Source organism: Numida meleagris, chromosome 1 (assembly GCF_002078875.1).
Source record: "Numida meleagris isolate 19003 breed g44 Domestic line chromosome 1, NumMel1.0, whole genome shotgun sequence".
NCBI lineage: Eukaryota > Metazoa > Chordata > Aves > Galliformes > Numididae > Numida > Numida meleagris.
This window is the reverse complement of record NC_034409.1, coordinates 68,551,779-68,578,913: the sequence shown is the minus strand read 5'-3', so window position 1 is coordinate 68,578,913 and position 27,135 is coordinate 68,551,779. Positions and strand designations below refer to the sequence as shown.

The 27,135-nt window shown below is 46.2% G+C and overlaps 1 protein-coding gene across 9 annotated transcripts in view; it reads left to right on the top strand.

The window, feature by feature from the left end:
- Window positions 1-27,135, top strand: part of ITPR2 (inositol 1,4,5-trisphosphate receptor type 2) — a 313,815-nt gene that overhangs the window by 257,611 nt on the left and 29,069 nt on the right. For 5 of the 9 annotated variants that reach the window (XM_021392096.1, XM_021392086.1, XM_021392094.1 and 2 more), the window contains one exon: window positions 26,250-26,558. In XM_021392096.1, the coding sequence (XP_021247771.1) occupies window positions 26,250-26,543 (294 nt within the window). In that variant the 3' untranslated portion in view covers window positions 26,544-26,558. Of the gene's footprint in view, window positions 1-19,485; window positions 19,648-20,791; window positions 24,115-26,249; window positions 26,559-27,135 lie in introns of those variants that run through there. The other 4 variants (XM_021392113.1, XM_021392105.1, XM_021392081.1 and 1 more) reach the window with 2 other exon arrangements.

Below are 27,135 nucleotides of genomic sequence, written 5' to 3'. Positions count from 1 at the left end.
GCCTCACCACCCTCTGAGTAAAGAATTTCCTCCTCACAGCTAACCTATATCTACCCTCTTTTACTTTAAAACCATTCCCTGTAGTCCTATCACTAAAAGACCGTGTCTAGTCTGATAGTTGGTATCCCTCCTGCTTATAAGCTCCCTTTAAGTACCGGAAGGCCACGGTGAGGTCTCCCTGGAGCCTTTTCATCTCCAAGCTAAACAAGCCCAGCTCCCTCAGCCTTTCTTCACAGGAGAGGTGCTTCAGCCCTCTGAGCATCTTTGTGGCCTACTCTGGACCCATTCCTACAGCTCTACATTTTTCTTATGCTGTTTTATAATATTTTTTGAAGGACAACAGAATTCCTGTCAAAAGGGACAGAAATTACTTCCCCATGTAACTTCACTTTACCAGTTTTCCAGTTGAAGAAGGAAGAAAGAAACTTGCAGGTGATCTTCTACACACTCCTCACTCAAAGGCAATACTTTTTCAAGTTCCCAAATTCACTTGTATTTCTATCCCAGGCATGACTTGTTTCAAGGCATTTCTAATAACTTGTAGTCTCTAAGTCTGTAGCCTCAAAAGTCCTTAGGGCTGAGACTTTTTCTGCATTCTTCCTCTGGACCACAGGCATAGGCTGAAAGCTCCTGGGATTTTGATTTTCCCAGCAGCTCTGTATTTGCTTCAGCACTTAGCACTGAGCAGTGGCTGAAGTAATCAGTAGCTATAGAGTGGACTGTAAAACAACATTTTGTTCATACAGTTCTAGATTTTTGGACAGTGAGTGTGTGGAGATGTTGTGGGACTAAAGTGCTTCAAATCTTTTGATGATGCCTGTTCCTCTGGCACAGTATCTTATATCAGTTCTTATGTGAAATGCCAATGAATATTAAATCAAGGCGGTAGGTTTTATTAGTTGTTGGTTATCCAGCCCTCTTTTATGAAGTCAGACATGATTATTCCATATCCAAGAAGACAGAAACTTTGAAAAGCTGGATACATGACTTGGATTTGCACTGAGAAAGTGCGTGAATTATTCCCCTGTTGAATTTTTATTCCTGAAGAAAAACTTCTTATCTAACTAATTTTACCAGAAATTCCATCCCTTGCAAACCCACAAAGATGCACATAACTTGTATTGCATCGATACAGCAATATTTGAATGTTCCTTGTGTCCGTTTGTCAGAGGAGACAGTTTAATGTAATAACTGGAACAGGGAAGGTTAACATCCAAATTTTTAGATTCTCCTTTCAGCGATGCAATTTATACATTAAGATTTCTATTTGCAGTTTTGGTGGCTGCAGATAGATAAATGGAGGCAAAAATGTTGTTGATTAATTAGTGCATTTTTTGCAGCAACTCAGAGGGAGAAATGAATTAGCCTATGGTTTATTCCTCCATTCATTTGCAAAAATAAAAGGCTATAGGCATGGTAATTGAATTAATTATTTTGCCCATTGGAAGAATGACAGACTCTAGCAAACAAAGCCCTAAAAGTTTTGTTCTCGAGCGCCATGTCCATGGTTCTTAGCAAGTTTCATAATGGATTTTATCAGCATTAGTGCTACCTGTCGTAACTACATAATTACAACACCTAATTATATTATTACTTATTTACTCCAATTATGTAATTGGATGTAATTGGTGCAATTACAGAACTCCTCAACCAGCTGAAAACTGCTCTAAAACCAGCCTATGTTCATAAGAGTAAAGGATTCTGTGATGTGTTTGGTCATGTCCCTAAGGCAAGGCAATCTTCAGTAGGAAATCAATGGTTCTGTCCTCCTGCCATGGAGGTCATTGGGACATTGAGCCTTTTATATTGTGATAATGTCTTAGAAGTATTCTTTCACATTTTGTTTCATCTGTAAATACATCATCCCCAAATGGCAAATTCATAATCTTAAGCATCTCTTCAGGCTATTCTTCAGGCTGCCCAGTATTTCCACTGAAATCCACGGCAAAATTCCCATCAGTGATATAAGCATTAGGCAGAAGAGACAGCTTGAGTCTGAAATTCTGAACAATAAGTTTCCTTAATTATTCAGGTTTTTTTAAGGCACTTTTGTACCTTTTCATTGGCTATAGACCTATCAGTCTCACCTCGATGCCAGGGAAGGTTATGGAACAGATAATCTCAGGATACATCGTGGATCAGTTAGCCAGAGGATCAGGCCCAGTCAGCATGGGTTTGTGAATGGTAGATCCTGCTTGACAAACCTGATTTCATTCTATGACAAGGTGACCCGCTTAGTGGATGAAGGTAAGGCTGTCGATGTGGTCTACCTGGACTTCAGTAAGGCCTTTGACACTGTCCCCCACAGCATCCTTGTGGAGAAGCTGGCTGCCCATGGTTTGGATGGGCATACGCTCTGCTGGGTGAAACACTGGCTGGATGGCCATGCCCAAAGAATTGTGGTCAGTGGAGTTAAATCCAGTTGGCGGCCAGTCACGAGCGGTGTCCCCCAGGGCTCGGTGCTGGGACCTCTTCTATTCAACATCTTTATCAATGATCTTGATGAGGGGATTGAGTGCACTCTCAGTAAGTTTGCAGATGACACCAAGTTGGGAGGGAGTGTTGCTCTGCCGGAGGGTAGAAAGGCACTGCAGAGGCACCTGGATAGACTGGAACAATGGGCCAAGGTAAACCTTATGAGTTTCAACAGGGCCAAGTGTCGGGTCCTGCACTTTGGTCACAACAACCCCAGGCAACCCTAGAGGCATGGGGAGGAGTGGCTGGAAAGCTGCCTGACGGAAAGGGACCTTGGTGTGCTGACGGACAGTCGGCTGAATATGAGCCAGCAGTGTGCCCAGGTGGCCAAGAAGGCCAATGGCATCCTGGCTTGTATCAGGAATGGTGCGGTGAGCAGGACTAGGGAAGCCGTCCTGCCCCTTTACTCGGCAGTGGTGAGGCCCCACCTTGAGTACTGTGTTCAGTTTTGGGCGCCTCAGTACAGAAGGGACATTGAGGTGCTGGAGCAGGTCCAAAGAAGGGCAACACGGCTTGTGAAGGGCTTGGAGAATATGCCCTACGAGGAGAGACTAAAGGAACTGGGGCTGTTTAGTCTGGGGAAGAGGAGGCTGAGGGGAGACCTTATTGCTCTCTTCAAACACCTGAAAGGTGATTGCAGCAAGAGCGAGGTTGGTCTCTTCTCACTGGTGACAGGTGTCAGGACGAGGGGAAATGGCCTCAAGTTGCGCCAGGGGAGGTTTAGGTTGGATATCAGGACAAACTTCTTTACAGAAAGGGTTGTTAGGCACTGGAATCGGCTCCCCAGGGAGGTGGTGGAGTCACCATCCCTGAATGTGTTTAAAAACCGTTTGGATGTGGTGCTCAGGGACATGATTTAGCGGTGGGTTGTTAGAGTTAGGGTAGCATGCTTAGGTTGCAGTTGGACTTGATGATCTTGAAGGTCTTTTCCAACCTGAGCAATTCTATGATTCTGTGATTGTAATGTGACAAAATATTTTAGCTACTTCATTCTAAATGTTTAGAAGGCGTCAGCATTTGGCAAAAGGTCTTGGCAATTTCCATGTCACAAGGAAAAAATTCTAGCTCTTTGGGTGGTGTTTGTTCTTTTTTTTTAAGTGCTGAAGTTTGCAAATTGAGCTGAACTTAATTCTCCCATGAGCTGGTGCTGCTGTATCTTTTCTTCCTCCCTCCAGTCTCATGCTTTTGCTTTCTTTTTCTGTTAGATACCCATAAGTGGGTATTAAATGCAAAAGCAGCACTGGGAATAATGCCAAGTGAGCCATCAAGGAGCCTTATGATAGCTGTCATTCTGCCCTCACTGTGTGCCATTTTCTGTTGGTTTCCTGCTCTCTGCTGCCTTGATGCTCTCCAGGCTCAGATCTTGGCTGCAACACTGTGAGGTCCTGGCCAGAGTCAGCCTCTGAGGCTCGTTGGCAACTGTGACCCCAGTGGAGCTGTTGGGTGTCACAGGTGCCACAGCAGTGAAAGCCCAGGCTTTGGCATCGCTATGCTGTGAGCCTGATGTGTGGCCTATTCAGTGGCCACCCCCAAGCAAATCAGGGATCTCCAGCTCTGGAGGAGGCAGGTCCAAAGGAAAAGAAGCAGGTGAGGTGAAGGCATTGAAAAAGCACAAAGGAAGGAGAAGAGTATCCTGACAGCAGGCCAGCAAGCAGAAGCAGGTTTTGTAGAACAAGCTGTTCTTTTCTGCTGTCAGTGTTTTTCAAAGAATGTAATAAAATAATATGTACTAAAAGGGCTGTTGACCTCAGGTCTTAAAATATAACTTCTTTGTACAAGAAAAAAAAAATGTTCTGGCATCCAGGTTTTTTTCTATTCTGTTATCCTTTGTTTTTTGAATTTTGGAGGCAAAAATTTTCCCTGCTAATTTTTCTCTCTGGTCTGTAGATGCTCAACCATTCTGTGACACTCTTATTATAGCCAAAGATTGATGTTCAGGTAGAGCCTAAGAATGGCCGAAACCATAGAAATGTCAATGCAAGGAAGCATTATTACTACAGAAGGAACACTCTGGTTGACAAGAAGATGCATTGGGTGTTTCTTACATGCACTCTGGTGATTCGTACTAGACCGTTTGAGAAGTTTCCTCATCCAGATGTCCAACAGACCCTTCTGTTGCAATTTACCAGAACAATAGCAGAGGGGGCAGAGTCACAGAATCATAGAATCACAGAATGGCTTGAGTTGGAAGGGACCCCAAGGATCGTTGAGTTCCAATCCCCCAGCCACAGGCAGGGCCACCAACCTCCACGTCTGGTACTAGGCCAGGTTGCCCTGGGCCCCATCCAACCTGGCCTTGAATCCAGGGATGGAGCATCCACAGCCTCTCTGGCAGGACAAGCAATATGTTTACTCACACCTGAGCTGCTGCAGTTCACAGCCCTGTGTACCAGTGTATCGATGGCTATTTAAGACACGCCAGTCAGAACTGCGCAGGTTGAGGAGAGGACACACCACTGATTCTGCTGCTTCTCTGCAGATAGGAGAATAGTCAGCAGGGATAAAGGGCACACAGTTGATAGGGGTGACCCTGTCAACTGCTGCAGCTAAATCTGCCAGGGACTGTGAGCTGCGGTTCTTAAACTGGCTCGATATAAATAAACTTGTATTTTTAAGGTTTCTTCATTATCATAAATTCTAATTCAACACTAAGTTTCTGATCTGGCAACTCATGGACTTGAAAATGCTCACAGGACTTTCGCATCCAGTGCTCGTCTGGAGTGGGGCATAGACTTTATAACTTTCGGGAAGCTAATAATGCTCCTATTGTTAGGTCTGATTTATTTCACTGTTAAAAACTGGCCTTCCTCCAAAAAGGAGCAGATGTTATCAAAGCAAATCTTGCAAGGATGAGATGTATGTACATAGCATTAAGCTACGCAACTTTTCCTTAATTACTTTTAAAAGACTGATACAATGCATGTCACATTATGAGTAATTACTTACTGTGGCAGTTAGACCAATAGCACAAAAGCTAGATGCTAAATAAGATCTGAGGTCTCACTGACGGGCTAATTTCCTAGGAAATAGAATGTCAGTTTTGTCTGTAGTTGCATTTACACAAAAGAAGCAATTAAAGAAATACGCCTAAGTAGATGATTTACTGCTCCCATTTTTGTTATGCTCAATACAGGGGAGAGGAAGAATGAGCAGTCAGCTCTCCATGTCCTTCCACATGGAAGCAGGCCTCCTGGGAACCCCAGGGATTCAGATTAGGTGCTCCAAGTCCTAGAAGAAGTCATTTTTGTGCATGAAGGCCTGCCTAAAATTAACAGAGGATCTGAGAGCTGTTGAGGGAGTGATAAGAAATCACTGAACAAATCTGGAAATATGCTTAGTACAGGTTCAACCACTGCTTTTGACCCACTCCCTCATATACACGAACGTGGCTCAGTTTTACCTTTACAGAACACGTTGGGGTGTTGTTGCTTTTCCTTCTGCTAGGTATTGAATTATTTTTCTATTGTTGCTTTTCCTATTGCTCAAAAATAATGTTCATTTCTTTAGGTAATCCATTACCATTTTCCTTCTCCATATAATTTTGCCTTTACATTATTATCTCACAAAACTGCTGAACACCTCCCTCTCCACTTCATAAAATAAGCAACTACAGTAGCGTGCCTAATTAGCTGATTTCCTTCCCATTTCTGTGTTTCTTAGAGCGTGAAAAGTTAGTATCACATGAGGACTTTGCATCTCTGTACAAAGCTCCTGTTTTACAAGAGAGCAGAGCATCTCCTCTTTCACTTCAAGGGCTGTGCCTCTTTCAGATATGGGCTCTTTCTGGTCCACCATAAATAATTTGGTTGGCCTTCTTGGCTAGGTGATGTGTGAGGTATGGGGAAATAAAAGGAAAGGTGAGCTTCATTTGGGACCTCATTTAAAAGCTTGAGGTTTTTGTGGCTTTAAGCTCATATACGTTCTTTCAAAGATATGCAAAATTATTTCTTCTGTTGCTGTTTGAACAGGAAACCATGGATCTGATCCTACTTCCTTAGAAATGATGCCATTAGCTGGAGTAAGAGAAGAATCGGCATCAACCACAGGTGCTACAACACAGGCAGTTTTGGTGCATGCAGTGGGGGCATGGAGATAACTTCCATCCCTCCAGCTGACTCACTGAGAGGACAGCCATGCAACTGTGCAGTGCCATTGTCCCTGCTGCATCCCTGCTCAGCCCTACACTGTTAAATCCTGAAGGGACAGGTCCCCGCACCAGCACAGTCCTGGCTTTTTTTTCCCCCTCTCCTTTGAAATTACTTTTGAATAAAAAGCTGTAATGTAATTGAAAGCTACAGAGTGGAACCTAAAACTCTTGTCCAAGAGTATATTCATCCTGAGGTTTTTTCCCCTGAGGTCTGGGAGCAGTGGGTTGATAATACCTAGTGCTGCTCTTTTTGGATCTTGTGGTGCTGTAGCTCTCTTGTAAGCTCAGCTTGGTTCCCTCTGCATTTGAAGAATTTGGCCACTTGTCTATTGAACAATATTCAGGCTTTGAGGACTGATTTTGCTGTAAAGTCGTATTCTGCCTTGATAGTACACTGTAGTCACAGTCTCCTTGTCCTTCTTCCAACTCCAGTTCATTCAATTTGCTAATTAAAATAAATGAGCTGAGTTGGATTCCTGTTTCTTTGTTTGCTGCTGGCCTTAAAATCTCAAGGAGGGGTCTGGACACGAGGCAGTGTTCCTTGAAACTTGCACATCCCCACGAACATTCAGGGGAGGTGTTCCAGCTGGAGAGCCCTGGAGCTGAGCAGCGCTGCTGGCAGGACACGGGCTGCGGTTCCCTGCTGGAATCCACTCCTGCCTCGACCTGCCAGAGGCTGGAGCTGTTAACTTTCCAGGCAGCTTGCAAAAAACCACCTTTTATCCCTTTGTTAAGAAGCATGTGGCTGAGATGGATCTGTGTGTGGGCAGACCTTTATTCTGTGATTTCAAATGATGGAAAGGCTGCCCAAGGCATTGGATAGGCACCTACTTGTGCTTGAAAGCCTGGCAGAAGCAGAGACTCTGTTCTCCCGGGAATGGAAGTACATGGTTTTGCCCATTGAAACCTGAACCTTAACTGGAGTCACAGATACTGATAGTAAGTTCATTCCCAAAGGGACAATGTCATGTTCAGATCCCAAAGCGTATAAACTGAATTCATATGATTTTGCACTCTAGGAGAAGCAACAAACACAGGAAGTCTTCAGTGTTACTTGAGAATATTATTGCAACATTTGAAAACCATTATTGTTCTTGGTATTACAGTGTTACTAAGCTTCTGGCTTCTTGAATGAGGAAGATACTCCAAAATTGTCCACAGCTAAGACAGACAGCTGCAGATGCTGAGGAAAAGAAGGACTGTGGGTTTCCCAAAGACAGAAGAGCAATTAGTAAAAGAATAGGGAGATGAGTCTGAGGCAGTTGTCTTACCAAGGACACCGTTTAAAAGTTAAATTCAAGTCACTGGGGTGACGTTCTGCAAAAAGTAAAACAGGGAAAAGATGTAATATAGTACTGCTTCTGAGTTCTCACAGTTGAGAGAAAGTGAGAGCTGCGAGGATTGCATGCACCAGTAGCGTGAGCTCGTTTTACAAGGTGTCATGGACATGATGAAGTTGCTTGTTTTCTGTATCTGTTGTGGGAAGAAAAATGTGCAGGTCTGTATTACTCTGTATGGATAAGTTTCTGAATTTGTTTAACTTTGGTTTTTCATTGTGCCACTTATCTTTTGGGATCTGCTTTATGAGATTTGTGTCAGGTTTTTCAAGTCTTATTCCTAGAATCTTCTCTCTGTTTAGTTCGGTGGTTGTGTGCATGATAAAAAGCGAAGATTGCATCATCTTTAATAAAAGAGAAGATATATAGCCTAAAGGAATCAGATTAGTTATAGGGAAAGAAATCAATCAGCTTGGCAAATTGTATCTATGGGACAATGTGCAAAATGTTTGTTTCATACAGTATTTATTGAACAAATTTGTTGAGAAGATGGTTAAAAATGCTATATAGGAAAAAAAACTGGAACTGTTTTGCTCAATTTAAATGACATTGATGTATTTTTTACATCACGAAATCTTGCAGTATTACCAACAACAATCCCTGATAAAGTACTTTACACAATTGCCTCACAGGGCATTTTGAGATAAAAGTGTGTATCGGAGATTGTAAATTGGCTGCATCCAATTTATATATAATGGAACCCACTACAGCCATCCTATAAAATTCAATAGATCAGGAATCACATTACAGTTCTTTGGGTTTGGGGTAGTAGTAGCCTTAAAGAGTCTCCAAAACAAACAGGCAAGTTTAAATCATGTTTAATGAGCACTGTGTATTTTATACACATGTGATTAAAATGTTTTGTCTCTGTTTTTCATTTTGCCGGGTGCTGCTGAAGGAAAATTGTAACTCTGGGTTTGTGAAACTGATCATCTGCTTGTTCTCAACAGAAAATGCATTTTAATTGAACAGAACAAACCATATTTAAATGCTGGGCTGAAAAAAAAATAAAAAGGAAGGAAAAAAAAACAAGAAAAAGCAGATCTGCACAGAGGATTCATTTCAATAATGCGAGCAAGAGAGCTAAATGAAAATGTAGTGCAGGCAGATAGAGGTTCACACTGCAGCAAGACATTTTTTCCTTTATCGATCTGTGCCTGCAGCCTCTGAAAACTGTGCAGTAGCCATGAACCTGAGTGAGCAAACACTCACTCTGTGGGCTCAGTTTTGCTGTTTTCTGCCTCTTCTCCAAAGGCTCTGGGAACAAAAGTGCTCTGTGCTTCCCAGTCAGGCTTTGTGGGGCCTGGTGGGGTGCAGCCGTGGCCAGAGCCACGCAGAGGCCTCTCCTGTGCAGAAACCCTGGGCAAGCAGTTGAACACTGTGAGTGGTCTGCAGAGAGCTTGGAGAGCTTGCTGGTGGTGCTCAGGCCCATATGGCTGAAAGGTGGCCGTGGCCCCGTGGTGTTTTGTCAGGAGACACTTCAAAGAGAAACCTGGAGCTCTTTCTTCTCTGACTGATGCTCAAGTATGTGCATTTATACAAATGCATGGTGTAAGAACGATCGCATCTTTGTTTAAAAGGACAGTTGTTCTCTATAGCCCATTAGGGACAGGTAATAATTCTAATTAATTTTAAAAGAAAATGTACTTTAAGTTGTCCTTTCATATTGCGCCATGTGCAGGATATATCAGAGTCAAAATGGGCCCAAAGCAGACCATTCAGATCAGGATTCGGGGAGTATCCTAAACCAGAATAATCGCACCACAATCAGTGAAGCTACGCCTGTGCAAAGCTGAGAACAAGGTCAAGTCCTGAGCCTCTGAAAAATGAGTCTCCAGCTGAGTCTTTGTATTTCCCAAAGATTCTGTTACACCAAATTGAAGCTAAAGCTAGAAAATGGACAGTACTTGCAAAAAGCAAGGTGACAGGGCCAGAGAATTAAATCTAAATGTCAAAAAATGCATACATTTCAACAAGTACACGCCTGAATTCCATGCTACAAAAGGTATGAAGTAAAGGTCATGGCTGGGAGGTTAATGAGGGGGCTAGACCCTGATCCACTGTATCAAACCAGCTCTTACATTGCCAAAAACAGGTCAAAATGTATGCTGTCCTCACCAGCTGAACAGCAGCTGTGTATCTAAGGAGCAGACAACCTGCCTGTCCCTAGCAGCAGCGTGGTACTGTAGGGTAAGTGTACACTGCAGTGGTAATAGTGGCATGGGCTTGTGTCAAGAATGGAGACCTCAGTGGGGTAGACTTCAGGCTGGTTGGTGGTGCGTGGGTAGGAATGGCGTGGGGCTGGATAAGCACCCGAATTCTGTTCACTTTAAATGCAGTCAAGAGAACCATCGTTGGAAGACACAGCCATTCAGCTAGACGTGAGCCAGCACAGCAAACAAGAAGTGAATTTGCCGAAATGGCGTTAGGAGCATTTGGGGAAGGAGAGGGAGAGCAGAGCTGGGGCTGGAGGCACGTTGGCAGCAGCAGTGGAGCTTGTGGGCAGCTCAGGCCCTCTCCTGTCACTGGGTGCCCCACGTGGTGTGCCAGGCGAGGTGCCCCCCGGCCCCAGGGTGCCTGTGCAGCTCGATAGCAGCACTGCAGTGAGCTGTGGAGGAGATGGAGAGCAGCCAGGTGCCTCTGTGCGAGGATGGCCATACGGCCATTGCTTTACGCGGTTCTTCCCCTACAGAGACAGCTGGAACTGAAACAGAGCCTCTCATGCTGCCATTAAAAGGTTCTTTTTTTAAGGACATGTGCACTTAATGTCAGAATATTGAAACCATACCCACGTGAATAAAGTTAGCAAGCCAGTGATTCATTGCTGTTTCAAATCTCTATCTAGCCACAGTAAATTTCTGCTCAGTAGTGACAGTCTGTGTCCACATGCGAGCCATGATTTACAGTTCTGTGTTTTGTATCAACAACATCTGTTTAACAAAAGGAAAAAAAAAGCCAAGAACATTTATTGTCTAATCTCTGTACCAGATGTTGTTTCTTTATGCACAAGATCCAGGGATTATATCAGAAATAACTTAATTATTTTAAATGAATAATCTGAAGTGTTTTTCCTAAAGCTTGTCCTGTAACCCCTAACAACACAAAAACATAGGAATGTGGAAAAATAAATCCGTATTTTGCACAAATCTATAATTATATCTATTTTAAGGGCACGAATATAAAGAACCAAATCCTAGCTCGAGATGGTAGTGTTGGGATTCTTGAGGATTTGCAGAGGAGAATATCAATTCTCAGAGTTACAATAGAGATAAGGTGGCAGAGAGTGACTGAGGCAGCATCAAAAATCAACAGCTGAGAAATGGACACTTGCCACAGGTAGAAGAAGGCATGGGAAGGCAGTGAGGCTTCAGGGAGAGTTGCTGGGCTGAGGTGGAAGCTCAGGCCCACCTCCCTCAAGGCAAGAAAATAGTCACTGTGCATATCACAGCATAAGACGGCAGAATAATTCAGGCTGAGAGAGACCTCCAGAGAACCCTGCTCAGAGCAAGTCCAGATGAAGCAGATTGCTCAGGGCCGTGTCCGTTTGTGTGGTGATTCAGCACCTACCTAAACCAAAGGCCCTTCACTTGCTCCAGTTTGTCAGTGTCTGTCAGACATGGTGCACCAGATGCAGTCTCACACATGCCAACGGGAGGGCGAGAAGGGGAGGGACTGCTTCCCTCTGTGTGCTGGCCGCACTCTGGCTAATGCAGCCCAGGGTGTACTTGGCCTTTTTCACAGTAAGGGCACACTGCTGCCTCTTGTGCTTAATGCTTATGTATGGGCTTGCCCACAGAAGTGGTGCTAGATCACATGCAAACTTAGGGACTGGATTGTGAAAACATATTTTTGTGATTGTTTTCCCCTCTTGGAGGTAAATGCCAGTCCCATGTGTTCTCTGAGCAGGAACTCTGGGAGGCTCTTCCCTGGAAAAGCAAGGTCCTCCTTTACGCTCTTTCAAGCTGAGTACCAGAACTGCCACACACAGCACTAGCGGTTTGAGATTTATTCCTCCCCATAGTTTTTTGGGGGGATTTCACAAACTGGAACACCAATAATGAAGCGCTCCAAGACATTTATAAGTGACTGGCCTAGATATCAGAGCTCACAGTTATGCAGAATTAAGGTGATAGATTCTGTTGCAGCCCTCAAAAACATTCAGTCAAATTAAAATGAAAGTGAATGCACCAATGACACTGCTAAAGCAGACTGTGAGGCTGTGTTACACTTCCAACCTTCTTTTAGTGGGAAACAGATTTCTTTATTTTCCAATGCACCGTGGAAGTTGTAGAATATATCAATCTAGTATAGACCCAGTCAAATATATTAATTTTCTCATTGCATAAAGATTTATCTGTAATTGCCAGGGTTTATTTTTATTTTCCTTGAATTACTGTTGTATATAATATAGCTGCTTAACAATTCCTCATTTCCCGCCCTGTATTCTTGTACAGCACAGATTGCTTATCAAATACAGTCTTAACATTAAAGTGTCAAACAGGATTTGCAGAAAGCTATTTGGATTTGTAGTTTGGGATGAACGTTTATCAAATTGTGGATTAGCTGAATCATGCACTGAACCAAATTATTATTGTCTGTGATTAAATCACAAAGTGGTTATTGCTCCGTGTCATCTAAAGCACAAGATAGTTTAAATCTTCAAAATCCCTTTTTTAAGGTGGCTGTAGGAGCTACATAGATGCAGGCTTTTATGACCAGACTGCATCCCCAGGCAGAAAAAAAACAGCTTTCAAAAGGTAGCTTGAACTGATTGCTCTCTGCTTATATGGGCAGCTGATCTAGGAAAGAAATGGATGGACTTATTTACACCTCAGACACGCAGAATCATTTTTTAGTAAATAGACCTCTCTGTACCTGAAGCTAAAATATTTTTTCAGGGTGCTGGCTCGGGAAAGAGGAGTGAACGGCCCTGCTGGTTCATGTACCTGAAAAGGACATGAGCAATAACATCTGAAGTTTATTAGTATTCACGTGGAGACACAGATCTTAGGGCACAACGGAGTCAAAGGGGCTGAGTGGTGGCACTCGTTGGACTCAGAGGCCACCGGGTGACCAGCAGCGGCTGGCCCGGGTGTCCCCGAACTGGGCCTTACCATCCCCACGTGCACTTCTCATCTCTCTAAAGCTGTAGGAGGCTTTTCCAGGCTGCCATCACAGTTCCCATCCAGCACACGCCAGCGCTGAGTCACCGAGGAGTGAGTGGTTTGTGCCGGACATGGGAGTGGTGGGCTGGGGAAGGCGGGGGCAGCTGGGAGGTCACCGAGCAGTCATAGCTCCTCTTCTTTTTGAGTAGGTGGGAGGGAAGTCCCCAAACTGCTTGTTTTCATGTTGCAACAAGGGATCACGGGGTAGAAAGGGCTGATCATCGCCACACTGGGCAGTGTCTGCTAAGGAAATGAAAGCCCTGTATAGCTGGCAGCAGCATGGCCTCCGGCTGAGACTATGGGGATGGCACTGGTAGAAAGTCTGCATTAGGCTGCCTTTGCTCCTCTACCTCATCCCCCTTGTCCTACTCTTTGACCTATTTTCTCTCATTGTTATCTAGTAATCTGTTTTTTAAAAGGCTCAGCCCAGCCTCTCCCGCTGGTTGCAGCTGATCCATCTCTCCGCTGCCTGTGAAACCGGCACCTCCTGAAGGAGCATCCCCTGCCAATTACTCTGAAGACATGGATTCAGCTCAGCGTGAGAGTTCAATTGAAGCCAGTTGGCCATACCAACAGGACAGGGATGGCTCAAGAAAGACTTTTTACAGAGTACAGAAACTCCTAACAAATTTTTTCACTCTTTCCTCCCTCCATGTTCAGACGGAGCTATAAGAGTCAGAAAAATGGAAGTGTTTGACTGAAGGGAGGACTCAGCCTTTAGCTCTACGCTGCCCTGGGAAGCCTGCAGGAAGAAAGTAGAAGGTTGCTTAGAGGCAAACCCAGGCTCTCACTCTGAGCATTCCTCTCTGAGAAGAAGGCTCTGAGGTTTCTCAGCAAATGCAAGGAGCAAATCCCCTAAGCCGTGCGGCTGCTCTGCGTGTGCCCTGCCGTTGGCACCTGGCACTGTGCGCAGGCGGGGGACCTCACGGGGAAGTGCGCGCCCTCCTGGGCCTCACTGCTGCTGGGGTCCTGCCAGTGGGATTTGCTGCCAGGGAGGCAGGCGGGAGCGAGCATGCTGGATCACCGCACGAAATGTCTGCTGTGCTCGTGTGCAGTCTCTTTGGCGCGCAGCCCTTTGGCTAGCCCCACCTGCCCTTTTATTTTTTTCCGTCCAGCTGAGCTGGCGGAGAGGAGGCTGCGGCTCCCTTCTGTCCCTGCAGCCTTCCTGTCTGGCTGACTCTCTGCCCTAGACACAGACGTATGCTTAAATATGAATTCTGCGAGGCACACATCATGCTCAAGGAGGGAGGGTGCAGCGAGTAGGTCCTGTGATCCGTAGGTGGGCTGCTGCGGTTGGGCTGAGGATAGCTGCTGTCTTGTGCAAGAATGATATAACAGTCACAACACACCGCATTCAGCCCCAGCTGTTTAGAACAAAGGTTTCTGTACATTTGAGCCATTCATATTGTGTCGGCTTTGTTTTGGAGTACCGTGTCCACATAGCTCAACCTCTGCGCATTCGTTTGTGCTTGAGCTATGTCACCTTGCGCTAACCTGGTTGCTGCTTATAGGCTGTGACAGCTGCTGGCAGAGGTTTGCCCTGCTCCCTACCAACAGCCCGCCTTGTTCGTGCAGGTTGTTGGCTCAAAATGTCTGCCTAAATCCTGGGAATACAGCTGGATTTCTAAGAATAATAGCTAAGGCATGACAGATGACACACTCCCAGGTCCCATCCCCACAGCGGCCAAGGAGGTGGCGGTGAGCTGTAGGGAAGCAGGAGCACCTGCAGCATGGCCGAGGCACATTGCAGCTTTAACATGTGCGAGCTGGTCAAGGTGAACCCTGGGCTGAGCCCATAAACGTTTTAAATCCCAGAACAAATGTTTGGTGTTGTACAAACATGTTAACTACCTCAAGTTAATTGGCAAGCAATTACCTTGAAGTAAAAATAGCTTTCCTGCAGCTGAGCAGTCACAGAGTGCCTGTCCCCCCGTGAACACATCCAGTTCACTAAAACATTCTGCAAAAGAGTCTTTCCTAGTTTGTCTTGTGGAACTTCATGGGTTTGTGATTGAAAAGTTTTGTCCCCAAAGGCAATTGCTGATTGCTTGAGGTACAGACTCAGCAAACAGGGCTGTGCAACAGAGCTAATTTTCCTGCTGCCCTTTAATATTATTAGAGTTTTGCAGTTCACAATACTTTGAAAAAAATAAGATGGTATCGACTGGCACATGCATGCCATTCGGCAAGGGAATATAACTAGCATGTACGTTATATTGGGACTATTGGCGAAGGCCAAATAAGTAATTGTAACTTAAAGACAGGTTGGCTGGCATTTTGTGTGACATAATCATGCAGTTGGACTGGGTTTCTGGATGTGTGTACAGTTGAGAACCAAGAAGCAAAGACCTGCCAGTACGCAGCATAGCACTTGGGAATACCAAGTGAGCGCCTTGCGGTCAGCTGTTTGACCTGGCTATAAAAGTCAGTCGCTTCTTTTGATGAGATCTTCCACCCATGCAGACCCATCGACTTCTCTTAGAACTCGGCTCAAGCCCTTGCTTGATCTTCTACTACCTTCTAGCAAAATAATGCCCGGATCTTCTGGGTCTGTTACATAACCACAGCCAGGTTTCTTTTTAGGACTGATTATCACAGCACTGCTGGGAAACAGAGTTGGGCACATGTGGATGTGAAAGTGACAGAGCTCTGTGACTCTGGGGTTGTGGTGGCCAAGATGGGCTGGCACACGGTTCAGAGCTGTCCCAGCCAAACAGGTGTGTGCTGTATGGCAGCGGTGAGATGCTGTGTGCCTTGTCCCTGTCCTCACCCACTCCTGGCCACCTCTCTCCCCAGAAGGTTTCACCTTGTGCAGAGGAGGGGGCAACAGGGGCAGGCTGACTGCGCTGGGCTGCCCAGCAGCTGCACGGGTGTGTGTTGTGTTGCTCCGGATGCCTCAGTGCGGTGGAGGGTCGACCTGCAAAGCCCTTCCTGGGCAGCTGGCAGTCTCTGCCTCACATTCTGGAGAAGTGAGGGAGTGGCAGATGGAAAACAAAACTAGCAAAGTGCATTTCACAGTCCTGGCAGCAGCGCTTAGCAAACATGAGAACCGCAGTGATGGAGTCTCAGATTTCTGTCCCGCTGCAGCCTGCCATTGGAAGCTTTGGCATTGCAGTGAACCTTTCCAAGAGGTGCTCCCAGCCCTCAGTTGGCTCCCGTGGCAACGTGTCCTTGAGATGGGTACATGCAGGTGTGTCAAGCAAGAGAAGCTGTGATGGGTGCAGACACCAGAGCTTTCCAGGAAATATTCAGATACAACTGCAGCTCTGTTCACTGTAGCTCCTTTGAATTCACTTTCTGTGACTATAGTGGCAGACAAATTTGCTGGCAAACGTTTTGGAAGCAAAAAAAAAAAAAAAGCATTGAGCCAGCGAAGTGCTGTGCACAAACTAAGCTTAGTATAGATGACTACACCTGCGCCTAATGCTAGGCACGTGATGAATGCTCTGCTAGATCCTAGCCAAAATAAATTTAAAATAAATACCAGAGTGTGGTCATGGAAAATGAATGCAGGTCTTGTAAGCGTACCTGGTTGCAGCCGAAATCAGAGCCTACAGCTGCATGTGTCTGTGGGGATATCCAGCAGGGAGGGGGCACGTGATCTCCACCAGCAGAGCTGGTGAAAACAGGTTTTGATTTGAATGAGTTATGACCCATTGAAAATGGCATCATGCGTAACCACAGTAAATTGTCGTAATGAGATCACGAGGCTTGAAGAAGTGGGCAGAGAGGAAAGGCTTCATTCCACCAGTGCACACGGCTGACCGAGCTGTGGGCTGCAGAACACAGCGAAGGGGCACACCGTCTCCTTCCCTGGGCATCCTGTCATTGCAGTGACAGCACCCGAGGTTGCACAGTGGGACAAAAAACTCATTAGAAGTGTTGAGTTAAAAAGAAGGAAACAACCCAGCACTCTTGTGGCTTTGCATTTAGACTTGTACAGGGTAACAGGGGATCGGGCTAACCCAAATAATAGAAAAATATAAACACCGTGAGTGCTTCCATTCTCATGGCAGCTTTCTGAGTTAGGTTGGTGGTTTTGAAACATGTTCCTGTCAGAGGGCCTGATGATCAGGGTAGAGCATGACATAGCTTAAAGTAGTCATCTCCCTCTAGAAGTGCAATAAAATTGTATTCATGGGCTCATAAACTCATAGACTCAAGCCAGCCCATGTGGATCTGCTCACATAAGGCCGGCACTGAATGCTCAGCTGCAAATAATTCAGAACCAGCTCTGACTTCTGTATTTTTGTCTGCAAACAAAGAAGCTGAAATGCAAACTCTGAGATTGCAGTAGGGGTGATGCACCTGAGACTTTGCCAGATACTAAGCCCAGACAACATAAGTAGTGCATCTGATGTCTGCCAGAAGTCTTGCAGGTGGACTTGCAGAAAGTACTCCTATTTTGGGGAGCAGGAGGGAAATAGTGATATTTGTTCAGAGCCATCCATCATAGAATCATAGAAGCATTAAGGTTGGAAAAGACCTTTAGGATCATGAAGTCCAATCATCAACCCACCACCATCACGCCCACTAAACCACGTCCCTCAGTGCCACATGTACACATTTCTTGAACACCTCCAGGGACAGTGACTTCACCACCTCCTTGGGAGGCCTGTTCCAATCCTTGACCACTCCTTCTGAGAAGAAATTATTCCAAATATCCAACCTGAACCTCCTCTGGCATAACTTGAGGCCATTACCTCTCATCCTATCATGAGTTACCTGGGAGAAGAAACCAACCCCCACTTCACCACAGCCTCCCTTCAGTTAGCTGTAGAGAGCCAGAAGGCCTCTCTTGACTCTCCTTTTCTCCAGACTAAACAATCCCAGTTTCCTCAGCTGCTCCCCATAAGGCTTGTGCTACAGACCCCTCACAGCTTCGTTGCCCTTCTTTGGACACATTCCAGGGCCTCAGTGTCTTTCTTGTAGTGAAGGGCCCATGAACTGAACATGGAGTTCAAGGTGCAGCCTCAACAGTGCCGAGTACAGAGGGACAGTCACCTCCCTAATCCTGCTAACTACACTATTTCTGATACAAGCCAGGATGCCGTTGGCCTTTTGGCCACCTGGGCTCACTGCTGGCTCATGTTCAGCCAGTGGTCAACTAACACCCTCAGATGCTTTTCCTCTGTGCAGCTTTCCAGCCACTCTGCCCCAAGCCTGCAGGGATGTGTGGGGTTGTTGTGACTGAAGTGTAGGACCCAGCACTTGGTCTTCTTGAAGCTCATGCAGTTGACCTCAGCCCATTGGTCCAGCTTATCCAGATCACCCTGTAGGGCCTTCCTACCCTCAAGCATATCAACACTTCCTCCAAACTTGGTGTCATCTGAGAACTTACTGAAAGTGCACTCAGTCATGCAGGGCACTGGAAGAAACACGCTCCAGCTCACGCTGTTTCTGTTTTAAAGTTATCAAGGGCACATGTATGTGGAGACCTGCTGCAAAACACTGTATGTATGATTAACCACATCCTCCCACTCCCCCAGGGTGGAAGGCAGAGGTGCGTTAATGTCATGCATCACTGGATACAGGACCTATTTTCTTGGTCTCATGCATTATGGCAAATCGCATTGCTTGCCACATGGTTGCCACTCCTCCCAGTCTTGCACCCTCCAATCTGTTGCAGGTTACACACAAATATCTGTGCCCCTGAGTCAGGGAGGAGATTGAACCTCGTCCTGATGCACCACATTCCTAACTTGTATCAGCTATCTGCAGCAGTTCCGTTACAACCATATTTGTAGCCTGAGAACATGAGTATCCTCGCAGTGCCCAGTCCTTCACCAGTCAGCCCTTCACCATGGGGCTATGCTGAGATATACAGTCTGAACAGCATGCTGGAGCCCAAGCCACTCCTGGGATCCCAAATCTTCCACTGTGGGCAGCTGAACTGGCCCCAAGGCCACTGCTCCTGCAGCAGGCATGCTGCATGCCAGCCTGGCAAGGGCCGTGGCTTGTCTTGTCTTCCTGTTGGTTTGCTGGTACTCCTGCAGGGACAGTGAAACAGGCAGAGAGGTCTGCCAGCTGAGGGGACAGCAGGGAATGTGTCCCTGTGAGTGCTTCAAAGCAAAGCCCAGGAGCACATGAGGTCCCAGAGAGGCCTCCCTGTGTGTGTCTCTTCATGCTAGGGCTGCAGATGGGCCAGGTGCAGCTGTGGGGGAACGAGGATTTTGCACTTGATGGTTTCTGTGTAGACAGAGAAAGGCCTGTGTAAAATATCAGCTCCATGCAGTGACTGTGAAGCTCACTTGCTGTATGTCATCTACTCAGAAGTACCTGAGTCTACATTCTCTGTTCTCAGCTTAGTAGCATTGCACAAACCCCTACTAACGTTGCTGTTTTTCTGATACCTGTGTAGGAGAAGAATTTGGACTGGTTCCCTCGGATGAGAGCCATGTCCCTGGTCAGCAATGAAGGTGACAGCGAGCAAAATGAAATCAGGAACCTGCAGGAGAGGCTGGAGTCAACCATGAGCCTTGTGAAGCAGCTCTCCAGCCAGCTGGCTGAGCTGAAGGAGCAGGTGGGTGCCCTACCCCAGCCGCAACCTGAACATGTGCAGTGGGCACACTCGCTCCCCTCAGGTCACGGTCAGGACAGTGTTACAAAGGAGACTTTTGTCTGAGAAAGGTTTCATCTTTCATCTCCAATAAGCTTTCTGAGTAGATGCAGCGATAGGGGTTTGCGATGAAATTCTACGCTGTTAGCAGTGGCAGAGAATGGGTAAGGGGAATGAGTTATGAAATCCCCCTGTGGGCGTGTGAGGACAGAGGTGGGCTTTGCACAGGCAGGCACTTTGCAGCCTGGCATTAGGGCTGGGGCAGCATCAGACATAGCTGCCTACTCATGGGAGTCAGCAGAAAAGCTTTCTCAATCTGACACACAGGAGTTTCCCTCACCAAGAACGCCAGCAGTACTGTGCTGAAAACAATTTCACGAGCCTGTTGCTCTGCCTGTGTCCCCCTGTGCCTCTCCCTCAACTCCCCCCATCCCTCCCAGCCCTGCTTCTGCCTCACCTCCCCCCTCACTTCGGGACCACAAGACCAGCTCAGCTCCCTTCTTACCTAAGATGCCCATCACCTCAGGTTTATTCGTTACAGTCTCAGAAAGACAATGTTCTGTTTTCTGTATAGAATGCACTTCCAGTGGTATCAGATGATATCCTATCATCCCTCTTCAAATCCTTCCTTAAAACTCTTTCTCCCTGTGAAAAACTTGACAGAGGTTTAGGCTGGATGTGCTGCTCCCACTGCTTATTGCAATTATCTATACTGCCCCGGATGGTTTTTCATCTCCCCCTGACTGACCTTGCCTTCTCCCTGCTCGAATTTAAATTCTTTGGGGCTGGGACCACCCTTTAATTCTGTCATTGTACAGCACCAGGTGCAGATGCTGACCCTCTGCGGGGCTGCACAACACGATAGCAGAGCAAAGGATGCGCTGTAAAACCTGCCACTGGAGAAGAATCGTGCACAAATGAGAATCAAATGTCCATACTTTGCAGGAGACAGATCTCCCACTTCAAAGGCATCTCTTGTAATTTTTAATGCTGAAGAATAGAATTCCACTCCCTGTTGTTTTGCTTATATGTATCTTGTTTCGTGACTGCTAAATAATAGTAAAAAGCAAAAAAATAAATCTCATCTCTCTCTGCCTTTCCACCTTAGATGACAGAACAAAGGAAGAATAAGCAGAGGCTGGGCTTTCTTGGATCAAACACACCCCATGTGAATCATCACATGCCACCACCCTGATACCATGGGGAGAAGCCGTGACTGGCCTTTCATCAGTATTCCTGCTTTATTACTGAATAAAAAACTGAGATTGAGAGGAGTGAACAGTGCCTATTGTTACGAAGTTAAAAACAACCAAGTGCCGAGATGTTAAGTGGTTTAGCTCTGGGAACAATTTGTAGCTGTTTTTCATGGTTGAAAGGGACCTAGAACGCAAGTGATACAAGGCAGTCCGTTTGTATTCATTCAGGGGCCCCAACTCGCTGCGTTTGTGCTCTGCGACTCAGTGGCTTCGGCGGCGGCTGCTGCCTGCAAGGGAGTCAGGGCAGTGCCCGGCCGCATCCCTTGCGCTGCCTTCAGCTTTCTCCGTAAAGTGCCAACAAAACCAAGAGGAGCCGAAGCAGGAGAAATGTTTATTAGCGCAAATGCAGTACAGCCTGGTTCAGAATCAATAGAAGCCGCTCCTTGTCTTATTTGTCAGATAGCAACATTAGTCATTTTTGCTTGGCATCTACTATTTTTTAATTACCGTAAATATGTCAGTTGGGTAAGCAATATTGTTGCTTCAAGTAATTCTACTAGGAGGGAAAGGGGAGAAACCTCAAAAGACTGGGAGAAAAAAGAAAGAAAAAAGAGAAAAAAAGTTGCAAAGAGAAACATTAACGCTTTTGAATTTTAGCTGTCACCATGCAATTTCTTATTTATAACATGGAGCACAATGGATCTACAGCTGTGGGAATGTTATGCACATAATACTGACAACATAACTGGAAGTGATTTCTTTCTACTGGATTCAGATGTTCTCGATTAATGTGGCCCTGAGACTTCACATACCGAGGAGTTAAATTGCGCTTAAAATTCAAGTTCCAATGGAGGATTCAGGAAAAACATGAGATCTGTAGTTTGAAGTGTGCATGTGTGTATTGTTTAATTTTTTTTTTTTTAAAGCTTAAAAATGCCTTTCTACATGGAGCTGTAATGGTGTCGCTACCTTCCACAAACACACTGTCAGCGAGAGGTGACCTTAGTAAATCAGCGCCGTATTCTGCCAGTTTTCTTCTGAGCAGAGTAGCATGGGCTTAACCTTCCTCTGTCAGCCCTTCCTCGCTGGAGGGGCTTGCAGGACCAGTGCAGGTGATGGAGCACAGCAGTGATGCCAGAAGAGCACAGGATTGGATGCGGCACAGCAGTGATGCTGGAGGAGCTCTCTTCCAGTACTGGGCTCTAGGAAGGGCAGCAGCCAAACCATCTGTGCAGGTTTCTGATGTATTCTCAGCTTCCTGAGATGGTTTTAGAAGAGAAGTTGCTGGGTATCTGCAGAGCCTTGAGGCTTTTAGGTGAAGATTTTCAGGGCACAAATCGGAGCTGTGGTCCCAGTTCACTTTCATCTTCAGAGGATTTTGGATCCCTGGTTGTCTTTGGTTGCATTGGAAATCGTCTCCAATTAAAGTGGAGTCACTTTCTAAACCAAAATATTTTTGCAATAATTTTCCCCTATAATATTTCAATTTTGTTACAGAAGCCATTTTGATTGAGGGTGGAAATACTGTTGACTCCAGTATTTTTAGTATCTCACTGAAAAAATACTGTCTTGTTATTAAGACACAATTCAAACCAGCAGACCCAGAATGAAAGGAAGGGAGGAGCATTTCCCTCCCTTCATCCCAAATCCAAGCCTGTTCTTGGAACCCCTTTCTTTTTTTGTATCAGTGAGGTGAATGGGATAAAAATAATGTACTATAGGGTCTGATCCTTCTACTGCCAGCACATTTCACTCTGGCTTCTGCTGGGTCCCAGAAACCATGACCCAGACAGCGCTCTGCCTTCATGTGCTGAGGTGAGGAGCAGGTGGCAGTTATAAGAACCAGAACCAGGGCAGAAGAAATGAAGGGTGAGAAACTAAACCCTCGACAGCTCCTCTGCCACTGTGGTGCTTCCCAACCAGCTGTGCAAGAAGAGAGCTCAAAGCAGAATACAGAAGCGCAGTTGTCCTCAGCAGACAACTGCGATCTTTTAGGAATAAGCCATGGAGTGTGCCTTCATGTGACTGAGGCCTTGATGCTGCTGCTGCAACTGCGCTGTGCTGGTGAAACCCCTCAGTGAGGCTGGCTGGCTGTGGGGACAGGCTCCACGTAGCAATTAGCGTCCAGCACGGAGCGACTTACAGTGACTTTATTCTGGGAGCTTGCCTCAACCACACGCCGTGCTGTAGCCAACTCCTGTGTAAAGTAAGGCCAGGTCAGCCTCTCTGACTGGGCCTATTGTAAAGCACAAAGCCAAAGGAGTTCTGCAAAACGTCAAGTCAGTGGTGAGGTTGTGGAGAATCAGGCCCTGCAGCCATATTGATTCAAATTAGTTTGTGCAGTTCATCAGTTTGTTACAGCCTGTGTTTCTTCTTCCCCACACACACATACAGATGTTGTAGGTGTAGAGCACGGTTTATTGGAACAAAGGTGAATTATTTGCTGCTTACTGACGGGTTGGCTACAGCTGGACGTGGTTTACACTTTTGCTGTTTATGCTTGGAAAATCAGTGGAACCGCAGTGCATCACAGGAGGTCTGTGCTGCTTGAGCTGCAGCTCAACATGCCTATGCCTTGAGCTCGTGCCTGCAGTGACACATGGGCAGTCCTCTGCCCTGTGCCCTGACCAACATCCACCAGTTCCGGAGCCTGAGGGGGAGCAAACTCTTCAAAAACTAGGAACTAATAGATGCCAATTAGCCTTTGCCACAGTGCCTGTCCTCTCTTTATAGCTTCAGAGAGAGACTTCTGTAAGTGATGGAAGTAAGTGATGGTGCTTGCACAGATGGTAAATATATTTCACTGAGCATTTTGATGTTCTTGCTGATTCTGCCAAAGCTTAGGCCTGTCCTGCAGCTCTCATCCATGTGAGCAGTCTGTACCTAAACAGAAGGCTTCTTACGTGAACAGCAGTTGCAGGGCCAGAGCTCAAGTCTTAAGGATTGTGAAATACCCCCCGTCAGAGAGTTTATAACAAGGGAAAAGTTCATTGTTTTATACATATATTTATATGTGTATTTTTGTTTAGTGCAGCAGGGGTATCCTCTTAGGCAAGCATCATCACTTGCATATCCTGTTTATATGAAATGATTGCAAAGAAGTTAAAACATCTAAGAGCTTTTAATGCCTTAGAGGGATTTACAATTATAAGCTCCTTGACAGTTAAAATCTACTTAAGTAAACATGTCCATTGATGCTGAATGTAACTTTTAATAAAGTGTGTCATTTTATGTATGTTTGTCTCGCTTATTCTCAGTGCAAAGATGTGGAGAAAGACTTGTTGCTGAATTTGGAGGTCGGATGGGGCCGTGGGCAGCCTGATCTGGTGGGTGGCAGCCCTGCCCACAGCAGGGAGTTGGAACTGAGTGGGCTTTAAGGTCCCTTCCAACCCAGCTCATTCTGTGATTCTATAGCTCTCTGATTCTATCAATTGAAGGCTTCTAGGAAACTCAGGGCCTGCACAGGAGACCAAGGTGTTGCAATAAATGTGTCCTGTGTATGCATCAGCTTTTTCTAAGTGACAAATGGAGTGACAGCAGTTCGATCTTGGATGGAGAGGCCCAGTCCAGCAATACAAGTGAGGATTTATTTTACTTCAGGCATAGGTTATTCCACTCAGGTAAAGGGGTTGGACTGCCAAAGGCCTTGGTGGTGGATCGGTGTGTGATTTGCTGAGTGCTTTTTGCTCAGATGGGTTGGTGGCACTCACAGTGATGGATGCAAGTGCCACTGACATGCCGAACACCTCAGAGTATCCCACTGCACGCGGCCTTGGCTCACGGGGAAGCTCCGGCTGCCCACTTGGGCCTGGCTTGAGCAGGCAGCACAGTGAGGCTGTGAGCACCAGCAGGGCTGGGGTGAGGCCGTGTCCTTGTGCCCCTGATGAGGGCAATCCCATGGGACCATCATCCGACAGCACCTGCAGCAGCATGACGGGCATCTCCTGTGCACCTCATGTAGGCCGTCTGCCTTCCCAGCAGCCATTGTCCCTTCAGGACAGGATTCTGGTGGTGCTGAGGAGCCCATCAATGTTGTTATGTATTGTCCTGCTAATTCCAACCACCGATTTTGGAAATCCAGACCTCAAATAATGAATGGGAGCACACAGGTTAAAGGCTTAAAGGCTCTGTGTGACTCTGCTAGGGCGGGGCTTTTTTGTGTGTGATACTTTGGTGGTTTGGTGTTTTTTTTTTTCTCATGTTTTCAGTGTAACTGCTTCAAATAGGATGTTGAGAGAGAGACTGGGGGGTTTCCCTTCTCTTCAAGGTGGAAGGACCAAGGAAAGCAAACAGCCAGAAGCCACCGTCTCTCTGAACCCTGGCACCTCAGGCTGAGGAAATCTGTGGTCTTGTGAAAAAAGGAAGTGCCCTACAAACCTGGGACAGGAGAATATATACATATACAACATAGATGCAGTATTTATGAGTAAGGGAACGAGGTCTCAGTGAGAAAAAAAAAAGGCTGCTAATAAGGGAAATCCCATTAAACAGAGCATTTCTGTGCACTCATGATCCTAATCTGCTAAGTTTTTGAATGGAAGCAACTTTCTTTAGCATTCTGTGCTATGACTGCAATATTAAATCGAAGAAGCTTGTTTACTGCAAGGCTTCTCAGATCACTCTGCAAAAAGGATGTCCTGAGAGAAAATGCGCTTTCATACAGTCAGCTTTCAACCTAAGATTACAAACATACCAAAAGAAAAGCCCCCAACCTAGAATTAAGCACCTCCACCAAAGTGGCAGCTGTTTCACGCACAAATCTCAGAACCGATGGCTGAGGCTTCTGCTTTTCAGCACCTTTCTGGTTCAAAAGGCGTTGCAGGGAGCAGGCGGCTCCCTCGGCGGCAGCGCATAGTTCAGTGGGCACACACCGGTGTGCCCCGAGAGCGAATCAGGCTCATTAGCTTCCACAGTCGCCGCTGTTGTGACAAAAGCATCTGCAGGCAAGGATGTTTGCTTTGGAATGAGCCTGCTTGTTTTCTGGGGATGGATGCCAAGTTTATTTTTAAGCTGAGAAAGCTGAGATTTCAGTCTCCTAACCTTGCTTCTGTCCTAGGATGCCCACTGGAGCAGCCAGCAGCGCAGCTCCTCTTTGGAGGCGCTTGGTCCGAATTGTCCCTGTTTGCACAAAATTGTCCCAAACAGGCCCAAAATGCTGAAAAAAGAATTCAAGCTTCAGGAATTTAAAATGCAATGTCTATTGCTATCATCAGTTCACACTTGCCTGCTCTATTTATATGCTCTGCTTTTTAGTGCGAAGCAGGAAGTCGCGAGGCACAAGACAAATAGCCCTTAGAACCTGGCTATTCTAAAGCATTTCTTTTGCTGCAAACAGCCTGCAGTTACCTCTTTTTTTTTTTTTTTTGGCAGATTTCTTACCCCACATCTCCCAGTTTTCTCTGTTTCATCATATCTGCACCGTGCCCCTGTGTTACTGCACTGAGAGCGAGACCTGGGCACGTCCTACACATCCCAGCAGGGCTGGAAGCCACGCCACGAACCTCAGCCTGTGGGAGCACAACTCAGCTGGCGGTATCTGTCCTTATGACTCTAATAACATTATTTAAATGTTGCAGATTGTCAGCTAGCATGTTATTTAACTTGGTACAAGTGCTATTTTTTTTTAACAGAACTTCTTGTGACAAATTATTGCACAAGCTCTAGCCAACTTACCCATCGCTTCACCAACTGTGGCTATGGCAAAGTGATCCAAAGAGATGAGTGCCTTCTGCTCCACCTTTTAACCTCAACCATGGCCAAAATGTGTGGCCACTACTGGGAGCCAGATGAGATCCGTTGCTCAAATCCAGCTCAGCCTCAGCCCAGCTGTGGCTTGTGGTGCTGAGGGATGAGGACACTGTCATGGTGGGGCTGCTGCCACCACCACCCCCATTCAAAAGCCTGTGAGTTCATCCAGATGGAAGGAGTGGTTTTGGGGTCAGCTACAGCATGAAGGCTCCAAATTCCTTTATAAAATCCTCCCTCCTGGACACCAAATTTTGCGGTGTGCTGCGTGGGCTGTGTTCCACATGACACCAAGCTGCCGTATGAACTATGGTCTCTGTCACCTCATCATAACCCGGTGCAATGGCCTTCAACTCTGATATGGCAACCTGCATTTTGCAATCCTCTGCGAGGAACATTTGCCCTCTCCCCACAGATGTAAGGGTGCATCTGCTGCCCTCCCTTCCCTGATGCACCAGCATTACAGCTTGGGATATCTGGGAGCTTCATTAGCGTTCAGCCCAGCACAGGG